Source organism: Halictus rubicundus, chromosome 15 (assembly GCF_050948215.1).
Source record: "Halictus rubicundus isolate RS-2024b chromosome 15, iyHalRubi1_principal, whole genome shotgun sequence".
NCBI classification, from domain to species: Eukaryota; Metazoa; Arthropoda; class Insecta; order Hymenoptera; family Halictidae; genus Halictus; species Halictus rubicundus.
Window position 1 is genome coordinate 8,240,555 of NC_135163.1, and position 17,145 is coordinate 8,257,699.

Consider the following 17,145-nt stretch of genomic DNA (forward strand, 5'->3'; position numbering starts at 1 on the left):
ATTTTCAGTAATTTCTGCTGTGGTATATGCGGTAGTAGTAAATTAAAAAATTTGGAATCCCTAGAAATGACTAGGGATCACCCTATGACCCCGAGAAACATTTCTTTAATAAAAAGATAAGGGTCACTAAAATTCTTTTCAGCAACGTGTTACTTTCTTTCATTGATTGTTTTCACCTTGGTGTCCTCTTCAAGAAAGCGTTGGGGGTCCCATGGTTGAACGTGGATTAGTTTGGAGGTGGTTAATGCTCTGTAGACTTCCAGCGAGAGTTAGTACAGGGCGCGAGCGTGTAGCCTAATCGGTAAAAGTGGATCTAGACCTGTCCAGGTCGAAGAGGATTGCGAATCGCGTGGGTACGAGAGAAGCTAGCCGGGAGATGAGGGTCATCGACGCGTCTCGGGACGACGACGTCATCCGGAATTTCTAGTAGGTGATTTACGGGAACGTGCGGGAACACGCATGATCCGGCCGTGCAACTCGCTCGGATGACGCGCCGGATCGCGTTGTAAACGGTCAAACAAACCAGTCGCGGTAACCCAAACAGGCGATTCGGTTACGTAACATGGGGGACGCTATCGTATCGCCAATGAGTCACACCGACGACCGCCCGTATCCAACTACTGTGCGCAACGACAGAGAAAGAGAAAGAGAGAGAGAGAGAGAGAGAGAGAGAGAGAGAGAGAGGGAGAGAGGAGAGAACCGTTGCAAGTGCGGACGCGCGTGACGATGATGCGTGCTTTCCTCAAAAAAATAAAAAAAAATATTTAGTATACGTTCTGGGCACTTTGTGCAGGACAATTCAGTGTGCCCTTGAAAGAGGATCCGAGGTCATTTTCTGAGGACTTCAAGATTTATTAGTATTTTTACGAATGGCTAGAAACATTTCTGGGGTGGATGATTACTAGATTGTGGATTTTTACGCAAAACGAAAATTTTCCAGGCGATATAGTAATTCCTAAAAATATTTTAGGGGTGGATGATTACTAGACTGTGCACTTTTACGCGAAACAAAAATTTTCCAGGCGATATAGTAATTCCTAAAAATATTTTAGGGGTGGATGATTACTAGACTGTGCACTTTTACGCGAAACAAAAATTTTCCAGGCGATATAGTTGTTCCTAAAAATATTTTTACGATGTCGATAGCTTGTTAGGGTACTATGGTCAAGAAGGAAGCTCTATAGCTAAGGTGTAACGATGAAAATCTGGGTGATAGAAGACAAAAAAACTACCCCCTTGAGGGGGTTGAAACCACGCAGATTCCTCTCAATACTAATTCTTAAAAATATTTCTACACTGTCAATAGGTTGTTGTGGTACTATGATGAAGAAAAAAACTCTACAGCAAGGTGTAACACCGATCTTAAGGGTAGAAAGGAAAACTACCCCTGCAAAGGGGTTGAAATCGCACAAATTTCTCTCGAACATATCAGACTATTCATAGTAGTCTGGAAAGAAGTTTACCTAGGACAGCGACGTCACCTCGAGGCAATCGAAACCACCCTAACACCACGACGTCGATTGGCATAATCGTTGGGACGACACTGAAAAATCTCTCGCCAGCTCCCCGAGGCGTCGATTAATCGATAATAAATCGCAGCACGGAGATGAACGGACGGAGCATTATCTGCTGGCTGATCGTGAGGGGGTCGATCGCCTAATCGAAGTAGTTTAGGTAAGCGTTAGTCGCGGCGACACGGGGTGGTGTGCATCGGGCCCCTAAACGCCTAACACCCAATGTATACTTGCGAGAGAGCTGGCATCTGCTATGAGTCACGAAGCTGACGAATGGCCAGACCGAGAGAGAGAGAGAGAGAGAGAGAGAGAGAGAGAGAGAGAGAGAGAGAGAGAAAGTGTTGGGGAGAAGTGAAACGAAACACGGCGAGAGAAACCAGGGGGGGAAATCGCTGCAGATAGGGATGGGTCAAATTTAATGATAGCATTCGATAAACGGATCCGCACGCGTTATGTTTTTCTTCATAATGAAATGCCCTTCTCGTCTCTTGTTTCACGTCGGAGATTCGGGTCAGCAAAAGGATGTCAGGGAACCGGGGATATCAAGATCTCCGTCGGAGACCGATGCAAATTTGATGGAAAAATTTAGGTCGAGGTATAAATACCGGCAGAAGCTCGCTAATTGAATTATCTCGATTGACGTCGACTCCGACGACTTTGGACGCTTTAATTAAAATTGAAGACTGCCGGTGGAACCGCGCGTCTAGACCTTAGACTTAGCAACTGGATCCTTGTGTACCCCCTCTCCTTCCAGTTTCACATATTAACCCTTTGCACTCGAAGCTATTTTAACTCGAAAACAAAACATTTCTTCCGACCTAGAACATTTTCCCTTCTATATATATTTTTTTTCATGTTATACATACGAAAATGGTGCAATTTACTCGTACGATACTGAAATGTTTAGTAATTTATTGAATTGAAACAAACTTAATAATGTGAAAAATATTTTGAAAAATGATACAGAAATTTTCAGTGGCGCCTTACAGTCGCCATTCGAGTGGTAAGGGTTAATTTTATAAAATCTCATAGTCAAACGCCATAGAAATATTTTACCAAAAATTCTACGGCTTCTTTCGGGCTCGATAAAATGTCAAATGAAAGGAAGAATAAGCTGAAATATTTCACAAAATCGTACTCTCTTTTCAGGCTTGAAAAAAGGGGTTGAAAAACGCTATCCGCAAACCGTTAGAGGATCGCGGGGGGTCCCAGGGGAAGGGGCAAATGAATGAGTCAGAATGAGAGAAAATAACGAGGTGGGGGGTGGGGGTGGGGGCAGAGATATATTTCGGTAACATGTGTGTACACAATGACAAAAAGCTGCGACACCTGTCGCGATCCCGAAAATGATACCGTGGTTCCGGGAAATCGGACGTACGTATGTACTTGTTGCCTCGAGCCGAGTTTCACAGCCGGTTGTGTGTTTTCTCTGCCTCTGCCCCCACCCCGAGAAACCCCCGTTTCCACGGAAGGTTAAAATTAAAACCGGAGATTCATGTTCTCGGAACGTGCGAACTTGTTGCGGCGCGACGATCGTCCCGATGCGCAATTCACTATGCCCGGCGGTAATACATGCTCGTCTATTTAATATCACCGGCGTATTTATAAACTCGTTTGATATTATTTGGCTCGCGACCACGGGGACCGATCTTTCGACGAAACACAAAGTTTGTTAACCCTGGGATAATCAAAATACAGTGTAACGCGAGAAGCCACGGGGCTTCTCTCCATTTCAACAATTATTTTTTTAATCATATTCAATAATTTAGAAACTATTAGAATAGATATGATAAATTTTCTTCTCCTCAGAAACAGTGACCAGAAAATAAACCGTCCTGCAAGGGCCTGATCCTCTAATTATCCCAATCCTTAGGAGGGATCTCTTCAGACCTCTTCAAGGTCTGCCGGGTGTACCAGAAGAAGCTGCAACTTTTCCATCGGAAAGAACGGGCACAAGAGTGAGAACGCGGTATTATCTCGCGCCCCGACAACCATAAGGGGGTTCCCGAGCTGGAACAGTTAGGGTCGGGCGACGTTTTTCCCTCGTCGACGCGGGTTCGGCGTAACGGAAACAGGGTGTAACCAGCCGTTTCCGGTGGACCATTCACCGCGCGAGGACTAGAAGACGAAAGGCTTCCATTCATGAAACCATGAGTCACGCGGTCGCGCGAGCGAACGCGCTCACACACGCGCACACAAACTCGCCCGTGTAGATACCCATGTGCACGATGTGTGCCCCCCCTCTATTCCCCGTGCCCCTTTTATCATGGTGCCCCACTGGCTGGCAGTCTCCTCTCGTCCGTGTCAGTCGTGTGTTTATTGCACCGCATTCGATGCAGGACGTGTGTGTACGTGAAACACCACTCTGAGAAGGACGAGGGATGGAGGGGAGAGAGAGAAAGAGAGAGAGAGAGAGAGAGAGAGAAGGGGGGAAACATGGGGGGCTGGATATCAGTTGCATGTGTGTTTACGTGAGAAGAATGCATTCGTGTGTGCACGTGGAGAGCGCTGCACCGGGGAGAGAGCCCTACCGAATGTGCAACTGGTGGAATGCTGTACCTGGCCAACCGTCCAACACCGTAGGGACTGTTGCGTGAAATGAAGGGCACCTTGGTGCGTTGACCGTTAAGACGTCTCTTGTGGGCAAACAAAGCGACGACTTTGACCCTTCAAGGCCCTGTACGAATATGCCGGAGAAGGGGGATCAGGGGTGCACACCTTTCTTCAATGCCGTTCCCCATACGTGAGAATTTTGGGAACGAACGTTTCGGGGGCATTGGTGGACATTGTTTTTGCACCTGATTTTTGCACTCAAATGAAATTGCTTTCAATACCTTAGAAATCACGTTCAAGGAGAGGCCAAGAATCATGTACTAATGGAAATTGCAACAATGATGTACTGAAAGAAGAGGCTAGAAATTATGTACTGAAAGACGAGGCTAGAAATTATGTACTGAAAGAAGAGGCTAAAAATCATGTACTAATGGAAATGGCCAAAAATTATGTACTGAAAGAAGAGGCTAAAAATCATGTACTAATGGAAATGGCCAAAAATGATGTACTGAAAGAAGAGGCCAAAAATGATGTACTGAAAGAAGAGGCCAAAAATGATGTACTGGAAGAAGAGGCTAAAAATTATGTACTGAAAGACGAGGCTAAAAATCATATACTGAAAGAAGAGGCTAAAAATCATATACTAATGGAAATGGCCAAAAATCATGTACTGAAAGAAGAGGCTAAAAATCATGTACTGAAAGAAGAGGCTAAAACTCATGTACTAATGGAAATGGCCAAAAATTATGTACTGAAGGAAGAGGCTATAAATCATGTACTAATAGAAATGGTAAAAAGTCATGTACTAATGGAAAATGGTAAGAAATCATGTACTGACGGAAATGGCCAAAAATCGTGTACTGAAGAAAGAGGCTAAGAACCCGAGAAGGAAGAGGCGGCTGAAGGATTATATATCCTATTAAGGGTTAATCGCGTACAGACGATTTACAGCGTGCAGATTAATCCCAGGTAGCCATTAAACGGCACTTCCAGGTGCCCAAAGCGGAAAGAATACCGTTCCGAACGGTGGAATCGCCTGTATCCTCGAGAACAAGAGGTAGGTTGAACTGGTTGGAAAGTTTCCCCAGGCCACAAAGAATCGAGTCCTTGGTTCCCATGAGGGGAGCCAAAGGACGTTTTAAATACGGACTGCTAGGAAGTTCCTTCATCTACAGTCTAAAGTATTCTTCGCGGAGAATGACGATGACCGTTACGAATTCTAATCCGATTTCGAGCGTCTCGATTTCGAGTTTCTTACGGTTCACAGAGGACCATTTAAAAAAAGAAGAAAAATGGAATAAGAAAATTTAGTAGGTGCCATTTGAGCCCTATCACATTCTTAAAATCCCAACGAAATTTAGTTCATTCTAATGTACCACTTTAAGCTCACTTCAATAATAAAGTTTGCATTAATTGCAAGAAACAGAAGACAGATTACGATTTCTCGTTTCCTCGAGTGATCCTAATAAATTGCACCAACTCGTTTTTCCCATAAACGCATAAAATCCACAGTCTACAAACGAATATACTCCTCGCGGTACAGCATCATTTACTCTCACTGTCTATACTAAAATTTCCACTCATGCTTTCTAGACATTTCACAATATTCCAAGTCGAGAATTAATAACAAACAAGAACAAAGCGATTCAAGAGTGATCAGTAGACTACAGACTTCATGCACGTATAACAAAACTGAGTAGATACAATTAGAAAGAATAGAAACACATTCAATGAATTGAAATGCATCGATATTGACGTTGTTAGAGGGAAGAACAATTTTCAGCATCGTTCATATTTCTTGCAGTAACAACAATTCTAATTCGCAGAGGAATTTTCTACACGGTCCCTAATTCCCGCAATCAATGTAGACAAAATTTGCAATCTAGTGACCCCCAGTCCAGACAATAAAATATCAAAAAATATTCTCGCAACCCACTTTAAAAAATCGAGGTTACACAGCAGCCTAAGGCTAGCAGTCCACAGAGCATCGGTATCGTTTAATTAACGGAGAGGTATGAATTTGGTCTATAGCGATTCCGGTCCACAGTACACAGTGTTACGAATGCAATGACGATCATTGGCCGAGGACACACCCAGTCGGCCGAAAGAATTACTCATCGGCACAGGCCAGCCTCTCTTTGTGAACGCGAGAGAGCTCGTGTCTCTCTCTCTCTCTCTCTCTCTCTCTCTCACTCTCTAGTCTCTCTCACGGTGAATTAAACGCAGCCTCCGCGCAAGAGTGGCCGTAACCTCCCGACATTTAGCACCGCCGATGCAATTGGACTAATTTACACGAACGGATTCCGGTGTATCCTTCTATTTTCGTTGAGAGCCGCCGAAGCAACAGGTCTGAAAACCGTCAATGGATCGGACCACGCTCGCTCGTTCAATGTCAGCCTGCATTATAAACGCGTCTCGCGTTTCCTCTACCGCTAACTATTCAAATGCTTCTCTCGTCGTCCAATTCATCAATTACCCGGCCTCTGACTAACGCTACCGTGTTTCACCGGTTGTCTACCGAACTCTGGACGCGTCTCCAAGGAAGCCTCTCAGGTGGCCAAACGCTTCTCCAACGAATACAGAAAAGAAAACTACAAAAGAAACTAAATTTATCTGTCTCTACCAAGACTTTCCCAACATATTATTAAAACAAATTTCGCTCGATCAAGGTCGCGAGCTTTATTAGAAAAGGAGCTTGCTAATACTGATCGCAGATTTGGTACATCCATCGATGCCCCACCCTAGCACGTTCGTCGTCTAAACTCTTCGGGGACTCTTCGGGGTGTTTTCTCGCTCACCGATGAAGTCGAATGCCTCCTCGAAGTACTGTTTCAGGTTCTGATGCCCGGAATCCGAGGCAGGTATCTGTCTGTAGGTGATGCCCCTCTCCTCGTGATACCCGGGCAACTGTGAAGTGACGTTGAGGACCCTGGTGGCGCCTAACGCTCGTAGAAGCTGAAGATCAGCGGCGTCCCTGCCGTTCCCGAGGTACAGGAAGGGTAGAACTCGGGAGGCAGGGTGGTTGTCGATGTCGGCCGGTTGGGGGGTTGGCGGACCAGATAAACTGAGCATCGGACAACCCGGTCCGGGGCTGGGACAGCCGCCGACCGCCGACGAGCCCGCACCGCCTGCCGGGAGCAACGTGTCCTCGCAGAGGTCCCTGTGCCGCCTGTGGAACTCTTTGTGTCCACCTGGAACCAGATAAAAAGAAGTCCGTTAGAACCGGGTCACGTTCAACAAGATCCAGGATCAAGGTCTCTCAGGGTCTTTAATTTAATCGTCCACTGGGATCGTTTTGTCCAGCGAGAGTCGGAGTTATTCAATTTCCCGTTCAGGACGAAAAGACGCGTAGAGTTTGCAGAGTGTATTGTGCAAGCCTAACAGGGCATGTCCGAGAGTCGGCGAATCGTGGGAACCGATCGCAAAGCATCAAATTACTATACGAAACCGGTAATATGGCTGGGCCGGTAGCTGTTTGCCACCGAATTTCGCGGAGAATGACTCGAAAAACGACAGGGTCTGCTAGAGATCCCGGTCGAGGCAACGCGGAGGGTCTTCTATCCTCTGTTTATTATCCCAATGTTGGCTCCTTTGACTAACGGGACGCCGTTCCCGGAATCCCCGAATAGCACCATCGAAAATACTATTCCCCGAAGCCGCATATTTACCGAGCATAAATCGCGTGTAACTATGGTACACAGTGTGCGATCACCGGTGTGCCAGCGAACCCGTGCGAAGTAGCATGAGTCGAGTAATTAGGGCGCGCGGTGACCGCGCGTCAGGTCTGGAAAGGCCAAGATGGCGGGCCGTTCTCCCATAACGGTCCTGGTTATGATCCCATTATCGGAACGGGTCCGAAAACACGGCAGAGCTTATCTCTTTCTTTGGAATCCGCAAATAGCCGAGGAAACGAGTCGGACACGGCAAATTCTATTTATCTTGTTGGAGTATACACACCGGGAAAAGGGGAAGAAGTACAATGCAACGATTCAGCCTCCTGCCAGGCGGAATCGCAGCCCGGGACTGTGTGTACACAACGATTTCTCGTGAAACCACCAGCTAATAAACCTTTCGCGCAGCAGGTCCGCCATACTTCCGCGTACCACTACTACTACCTACGTCGTCCTCTAGACCTGTAACTTACAACGGCCCCGGAGGCTAGTGTACGGCGGAACCTGAAACCGGGATGATTCTTCAACGAATTTAGCGGATTCTTCGGCAACCGGCTGAAAGAAAGCGATTCTCCACACGTTGGGCGACCCGTCTCGTGCGGTTTTCGAAGCCGTATTAACACACTGCTTTAGCTGTCTTGAGAGTCTTCCGGTCTTGAGAAACGCGAGCCGACTGCCCGCCACGAAAATCCCCCGACACCTATGATCGTTGCAGTGGTCGTCAGATTTTTCAAATGCGCTCCGTTTCACCGATTTTTCAAGCGAAATTTGTTTGCCTGATTTTCCAAGCGCATTTGGTTGGCTAATTTTTGAAGTGCATTTGGTTGGCCAATTTTTCAAGCGCATTTGTTTGGCCAATTTTTCAAGCGCATTTGGTTGGCCAATTTTTCAAGCGCATTTGTTTGGCTAATTTTTTAAATGTACTTTGATGGCTAATTTTTGAAGTGCACTTGGTTGGCTAATTTTTGAGGTGCATTTGTTTGGCTAATTCTCTAAGTGCATTTGTTTGGCTAATTTTTAACTGCATTTGCTTGGCTAATTTTCTTAGTGTATTTGGTTGGCTAATTTTCTAAGTGCATTTGTTTGGCTAATGTTTTGAGTGTATTTGGTTGGCTGCTTTTTTACAATTCATTTTATCCAGCAATTTTCTAAATGTATTTCATTGTCAGATAGTTTGATGTGTATTTCATTGTCAGATAGTTTGATGTGTATTTCATTGTCAGATAGTTTGATGTGTACTTCATTGTCTGATTTTAAAAACTGTATTTTATCGACAGAGTTTTCAAAGTGCATTTCATTGTCAAATTTGGAAAGTGTACTTTATTGTCAGATTGTCTGAAGTGTACCTCATCGTCTGATTTTTAAGAGTGTATTTTATTGTCATAGTTTCTAAACTGCATTTCATTGCCAAATTTATAAACTGTACTTTATTGTCAGATTGTTCAAAGTGTACCTCATCGTCTGATTTTTAAGAGTGTATTTTATCGTCATAGTTTCTAAACTGCATTTCATTCCCAAATTTATAAACTGTACTTTATTGTCAGATTGTTCAAAGTGTACCTCATCGTCTGATTTTTAAGAGTGTATTTTATTGTCATAGTTTCTAAACTGCATTTCATTGCCAAATTTATAAATCGTACTTTATTGTCAGATCGTTCAAAGTGTGACTTATTAGCACACTGCAGTAAACCAACCAATCCTAACAAAACCGGTCCCTTTCAAAGTTAATGTCCACAGGAATGAAAACTGTGTGTCATCTAGGTCCTCAGGTCACCAGTGCGGACAAAAGCGTTAAAAATACACCAAAATAAAAATACCCAAATCGCACCCAACTATCTAAATCGCTCACCACCCAGAACCGACCGAAACCCAAAAACTGCAGACTCAAAATTAATAAACTCAACAGGTCTAATGTATCCTCCATCCTCTCGCGTCTCCGCCACCGAGGTGAGTCGGTGGCCAAAGAGTAATCACCAGCGTAAACATTGTCGTGTAAGCATTGTCTAAGTGCGTTCGCTCTTCTTCGGCCTCCGGCAAGATGGAAAATGCCCTCCGGAGGATGAGGAAGAGAGCGAAGAGAAGGAGTCTCGAGAGAGTATAACCCGCGAATAAACGGTCCGGGATAAAAATAAAGGAACAGACCGGTAACGAGAGGGGGTCTGGGAAGAAATGTGGGCTAAAAGTGTCTTCCTCTCCTGACCTGCAGCCTCGTGAGGCCAGGCCTGGCCTGGCTCAACGATGAGTCACCTCTTTTCGCCCCCTGGCGTCGCGCCGCGCCGCGCCGCGCTGCGCCGCACCGCGCGCTCAGGCCAACCCCGTTTGTTAGTTTGCTGGCTCTGACTGTCGCGGCCCGATGATTATTCCACAGTCGCGCCGCGACCAAACTTCCTTTCGGCAAAACGCGGGGGAGGAGAGGGCCCTGGGGACCTCCTCCTTCCGGATCCGATGCGATTCGGTGCGTTTTCGATTGCCCGTTTCGATCTACCCCGACGTTTAGGGTGACCGGACCCGCGTCTTCCCGGGGATTCCCCACGAAAATGCATCATTACGAACGAAATGCACGCGTGTCTCCCTCGCACGCACGTCGATACGTGTCAATTAAAGCGCACGTGTACCATTTCCCCGTGTATTTAACGCTAGATTCACGGAGCACTAAAAGGGGCCATTTTGGATTATTTTATGAAAATACCAAGAATATATTCAGCCAGATTTTTACAATCACAATAATTGTAAACTAAAGAATATAAAATCCATCATTTTGACGGGTCCCGTGAATCTAGTGTTAAATACGCGTGCACTACATCCTCATTAATATTAGCTCATTTAATATTAGCATCCTCTTAGCTTCCGTTGAAAATTGTAATTTATATTTCGCAGATTTGTGCCGATCGAAATTTCGAAACTGAAGCGAACGGTCCGCTTTCGGAGCAAATTGGCCGAAATAGAGCGCGAGGGTTAATTAATTATGATCGACGTGCATCACGGCGGATGAACGACTGTTCCCGTGGAGCAAATTGACTGACAGGATGAATGACGTAAGGATCGATACGATGACGCGAACTATCGATCGAAACGGGCTATAATTGATGCAGTGTACGAATATTCGCAATTTGAAAATAATTTGTGTTCCCCCCGATGTACCCTGGGAAATCCACCATTCCGCGTCGCATTTACTTCAAATTGAACGGTTTAATAGGGTACAGTGGGTTCTCGTTATGGCGTTTTTTATCGTCAGGATATTGAAACAGGCTTTTGTGTTCAGGCAGATGCAATCTCTGGTGCATTAGACTTTACCGGAAGTCGTGAATTTCGCGATGAACGCGCGCGTCCACTGGACGTCACAGCTTGGATACGGAGACACGCATGATCTAGCATCCATGAAAATTACCCTTTATTTAACGCTCAATACAAGGATGATAGCTTGTTATCTCCTATTTCAGGTTTTTAAGACGAGGAAAGTGGCCAATTAATCTTTTTTAGTCCTTGCTGCACATTATTCAATGTTCAAACCTCGGATGACTGATGCTCCCGACTGTACGTGATAGTTAACGATGCATAGATCATTCTAGCTCCTTCTCCATCATTCTGTTTAATCATATTTTTTGTCAGTTCCTTCGTCCGCTTTTAATTCTGTTACAATTTAATTTTCAAACTAATTTCATTCCGCCGATGCAAATTGATACCACGGAGCCCCATACTGTTTAAGTGCCGTAAATAGAAAATGCAATTAACTTTCCAAATTTAAAAACTTATTTTCCGTCTTGGTATACAGGGTGTACCAAATTTTTCAGGATCTCTAAAACGCAAGGAGGTAATCAAAGGCCTCTCAATTTTTAAATAAATACAGTAGATTTTGATTACTTTGTACAATAAATAATACTGCGTACGGATCGCCTCGGGATTGAGAAATTTGCGTCCGAAGCATGTTGCTATACCAAACCCATAAAAAGGTTCGGATGATCGGTAACGTAAATTACCTCGATGTCACGTGCAATTTTTCAGATTGCCAGGGTTTCTTAATCGACGCGTTAAACAACTATTTAACTATCTAACGCAAGATCAAAATGGCTACAGGCACCGTCGTAGCCCGAGCGTTAAACACGATTTTATGTCCCATAAATCGTCTCTCCTCGAAGTTGAGCGTAACACCGTTCTGCGCACCATCGCTGCATAATTCGACCGGGGGGCATTAGTATTCTTTTCGCAGTTTGAAAAACTGGATGTAACGGTTTTTCGGGTTGCCGACTAGACAGGTTTGCGAACCTGACGGCCAGACTGGCTCCTCGCGATTTGATCCAGATATCGTTGACAAAGTGTCACGATCCTCGGTGCGGACTGGTCTCTCCAAGGAAATCGCAACTTTGTTAACCGTCGATCTAACACGCGGCACGGTCACGCCATAGAAGAACATACATATGCATGCATTTTACGTATACATATTTATAGACGTACTTGTGTCGCCTCGCCGGCGTCCATTCCGCCAAATGACGTCACAAGTTCACGTTTAACTGTCGCGATGTATTCTTGGCGACCGGCGAACCAAGTAATTACGCTTAATAGATCGGAATTGTTAAGGGAAGGGGCACGCGTGTCCCTTCGCGGGGCACTGGCCTGATTTTCAATGATTCGGTGCGCACTGTGTCAATGAACCTGGGGCCTGTCTGCGCCGCCGAGAATGGTCCAATCTACCAAAATAAAATTCTCTTCTTTTTTTAAATTCTGGATAAAAAATTGTGCCCCAATAATGGCGTACTTGTTTGATAGAGACGATTTCTTCTCTTCTCGAAGGGATTTAGGCTAAAACGGGACCTGCAGCCTTCTTAAAATTTTCATAGAATTAAACAATTTCGAGAATCTAGTTTCTGTACTCGAACCATTGGTTAGCGGTAGCGTTTCGATTATGCCAACAATTTTCGGGTTGACGCAACAGCAGGCCAAACAATTCAACGGCGTCAGCGAAACGAGAGCAATGAACCTCGAACAACTTGATTGTTATAATGACCCGAATGAGGCGCGACCCACATTCCGCTCGAATCCGTCGATGCGCACAGGGCTAACCAAAGTATGTGCATACATATATATGCCGTATACTTTCGGTAGCCATCGATCTTTGTACCGTAGATCGTACAGAGATCCATAATAAGTAACTGGATGTAAAAATAACCGGGTTTATCAGATCGAGATATAAAGAACCGATACCACTTGTTGAGGGGGGTGATATAACTCGTGACCTTAACAAGTACGGCAAGAAAATAACTGTGCAACCAAGTGGCAATTTTGCGCAACGATATTATTAATAATCCTTCAGATTAACAGATCTAATAACGGAACAGCGAGGCTGATCTTCGGTTAGGAAAACTACCCTTAACTGGCGCAGAGAAAACACTGTCCGATGAGATTGCTTCTATGGTATTGTATTATTGTTGTTGAAACTCTGCGTAAAGAGAATCAATAATGCACCAATAGCAGGGTAAATCTCCAATCAGCGAAACTACCCTTAATTGCTACGGAGGAAACGGTGTGAATATGGCAATTTTCCACAATCTAATCTTCGGTTAGGAAAGCTGCCCTTAACTGGTACAGAGAAAACACTGTCCAATGAGATTGCTTCCATAATATTGTATTATTACTTGTTATAGAAACTCTTTGCATAAAGAGAATCAATAATGCACCGATAGCAGGGTAAATCTCCAATCAGCGAAACTACCCTTAATTGCTACGGAGGAAACGGTGTGAATATGGCAATTTTCCACAATCTGATCTTCCGTTAGGAAAGCTACCCTCAACTGGTACAAAGTTAAACTAGAACAAAGTTACAAAACTCGCAGAAATTCTTTGCGCGAGAAGGTTTAAGCCAATTTAAAGTGGTTCTTTAACGAAGAAAATAAAATATTACTCCATCTAATACCTTCCATGAAACAACAATTCATTGCTCAATACAAAATAATCCGAAGACTGTGTGCGAAATTCGCAGCGCCTAATCGCGGGAAAGAGACGTTAAACCCAAACGCCGCGTAAACAGAGAATTAGGTAGATTCCCCGAAACCCCTTCTACAGCGACAAACGTGCGACTATGTACAATATGTCACGTATTCACGGTCTTGCACGAGTCCACGGGGGAACTACGTTCTATCAGAGTAAATATACGGGGGGGACAAGAATTTCTCTTGGGTAAGCGGTTATCGTCTGCGATGTGATTTAATGCAGAAAAAGGAACGGAGAAAAAGAGAAGAAGAAGAAGAAGAAGAAGAAGAAGTGGACCGATTAGAGGATGAAGTAGCGTTCATGCGCAGCCGCCACCCCGGGGGATAAGGAATCCGTAAATTCCACCATTCCCGGCGATTAACACGAAACGAGTCATCGGGCACGCGTTTACGCCTAAAATCCGAGATACCGCGGCCTCTGAGTCATCGCGAGAGAGGAGATTGTACGTAGAGCCCGCGTGCCTCTCGTCCGAGCTTCGTATTCTCCCATCGCCAGCAGCCAGACGTTTCAGAAATACCATTGCCCATACTTGTCCCGCGACGGTTGCAGGATTAGGCGACCGACTAGTGGAACAGGTAACGACGCCTCTCAATGAATCAAACGCTTTCTAGAGCCGGAGGATCCTAGACCAGAACCGTAACCACCGTCGGGACAACCTGAATCGACGCTTCACAACCTACCTATCTTACTGATCTCGAATTCCTCATTTTATATTCCAATCTCAAATTTCTCTCTGTGCGCGCAACCATCATTTCCTGCACCTAAAAGAAACGGAGACCAAACAGAAAGTTCGTTCTTTCGAAAATATAATATAATTGACATTTTTACATTTGCATCCATTCATTTCAGTCATCGATTAGAACGAAAACATTCCATTCTTGGACGGTGGACCATTTTTGCTGCAGTCGATGTTGCTTTATTTACCAATTTTTGGATATTTATTCTCCAAAGCAGTTTAAAATAATTTTCTAAATAATTTTAATACTCTGGGTCAAGAAAGACCCAGGCGGCTCTTTCTCAGAGAAGAAAGGCATGTCTATGCTCCCTCTTAAAATTAATTTAGCTAACTTTTATTTTAGTCTGCTAATTAACTCTACCGCGAGCGATTAATCGACCATACTTTAGACTCTACAAATACCTACATTCTCTATATTAATATTCAACTTCATATATTCTACGTTTTCGAAAAAATCACTAGGCCTAGTAACATTGAGGGTTGCTCTAGGTCACCGCGAGCGGTTCCCCGACGTTATCAACCGGAACCAAACGCAACCAAGATTAGAAAAATCGACCTAGCCTCGACAATTGCGGAATAAGAAATTCAAGTGTAATTTACACTTTGTTTGGCTACCGTTCCTAACAGTTGCCATTGGCGTTAGGCCAACAAAGATGTAAATAATTACACGAAGACGTACAAAATGCCTGTAGATTAGTCACAGACGACGACTAAATCGACGATAACGCTGTTTATTTCCCCGCGGAAGATGACGTCAGCCGTGCGAAACCTGGTAGCAATAACGAGCTTGGCAAATAACTTAGTAATGTCAGAGGTCTTTGACAGGTCTCAAGAACAAATTGTCGAAACAGAATCCAGAAATATTTCCGTTCGACAACAAAGATCGTCGTCACTCTGTACCGTGAAACGCAACGGGACTCGAATTGGTCCCAATTCCTGGGACCCGTGGCGCGAATATTGAAAAATTCAATCTACAGTACCGAATCGTAAACCTTATATACAAACGGTATTTTGCCACAATTCCCTGTATATATGACTGTTTACCATTTTACTAAAATTCTGAATAAATCGACGCTACATTTTTAGCAAGAAAATTTATCTACGTTGTCCTACGTTACGCACAAATCTCATTTGCTAGAAGATCCATGGAACACGAGTGGTCTCCGGGGGACCAGTGGCGCGAATATTCAAAAAATGATTACAAGGAGCCTCTCTACATCCCCCAGTACCAAAACACGCACCAAAGATCTTCTGTACTCGAATTTACCATTCCTTTACCATTTACAATTTCCAAAAATTGCTGCTATATAAGAGTTTTTCTAACGGTATAGAATTCGCGGCCCCGGCCGAGAAATAAGAAATGCTAGACAGCTTACCCCATGGCTCGAGATTCTCGATGGGGACTAGCCTGAGCACAAGGCACGGTGCTTCCTTCTTCATCCTCATGTTCGTGCTCGAGATTCGCTCCACGGTTCTCTTAGGAATCCTCACCGCACCATTTGACACACACAGGTGGCGGCGAAGCCGAGTAACATTCGTAACGGCCGGTCCCCGATATCACTGTCTGGTTCCACCACAAAACTCGATCGCGGGGTTACGCAAACTCGAGGGCAGAGGAGGAGGAGGGCAAGTCGGTGTCGTCTGCACGACCCGGAAAAAGTTCTTCTTTATCGAAGTCACGCACGATACGCGTCGACTCTCGTCGGACGAAACGATTTTCGTCGGATTTTCTCTGTTCGACCGGGTTTCGTGTTTACCGCGGCGAAAACGACGACTGTTAACAGACAGAGAGCGATACGTGGCAAAAGCGGAGCTTGCCCTTTTGCTTGTTGGCGGGAGACTGCTGGCTAAACGGCACGAGAGAGTTTACATGAGGCTCGACTGGATGAGTCATCCGGCTCGCAGCCGATTGGACGGCCCCCTTCGTGACGTACTACGCGAGAGACCAAGAGAGAGAGACGAAGAGAGAGACGAAGACGGACGAACGCGGTCGAGCAACGCCACCAGTCTGTGTACCACCACACGCTCCCCCTTCGCTCTGTCCTTGTCTAGGTCGAAACGGTTACTATAGTCCGTTCTCGCTCTAACATGTCGCTCTACCGTTCTTCCTAGTTTTCGCGGGGCTTCGTGCATTTCGCTCGTAGCGGCACGCAACGGCTCGGCGTCCTATGACGACCTTGTCGCGCGGCGACTTGTGCCGCTCGTAAATACATAACGTAACGAGACTTAATTGCCGATGGATCGACCTTTTCCACAATGGAAACTTTATTTGTTAAGAGGGGCTTTATTGAGGCCCCTCTTAATCCTTCGGGATGCATCCCGCGCGATCCATGGATCGCGTCGCCGCCCCTCTTTTTCGAAACGCGGCCTCGCTGGTTCCGACGGGAACACCGAGTCATATGAATTTATTGCCTACCGGAATTTATTGTACCGTACAAACCGATTGTATGCAGGAATTTATTGTGAATTAAAAGCTCGATACTATTGAATTATTTACGCTTTTGGTTTTTGTTAGAAATTGGTACGGTCCTTTATAGAAATCAAGCCATTGTATATAGGAATTTATTGTGAATTAAAAGCTCGATACTATTGAATTATTTACGCTTTTGTTTGTTGTTAGAAATTAGTACGGTAATTTATAGAAATCAAGAGCTTCGAAATGTTGAACTCGTTTTCATGTAATAAT

General features: G+C 44.9%; 1 protein-coding gene across 3 annotated transcripts in view; it reads right to left on the reverse strand.

Moving 5' to 3' along the window:
- LOC143361493 (uncharacterized) overlaps positions 1–17,145 on the reverse strand; it is a 108,221-nt gene that overhangs the window by 3,355 nt on the left and 87,721 nt on the right. For all 3 annotated transcript variants that reach the window (XR_013083468.1, XR_013083469.1, XM_076800937.1), the window contains exon 6: positions 6,866–7,258. Coding sequence is in view for 1 of the 3 variants with exons in the window: in XM_076800937.1 (XP_076657052.1) it covers positions 6,866–7,258 (393 nt within the window). In the remaining 2 variants the exon portion in view is untranslated. The remainder of the gene's footprint in view (positions 1–6,865; positions 7,259–17,145) is intronic.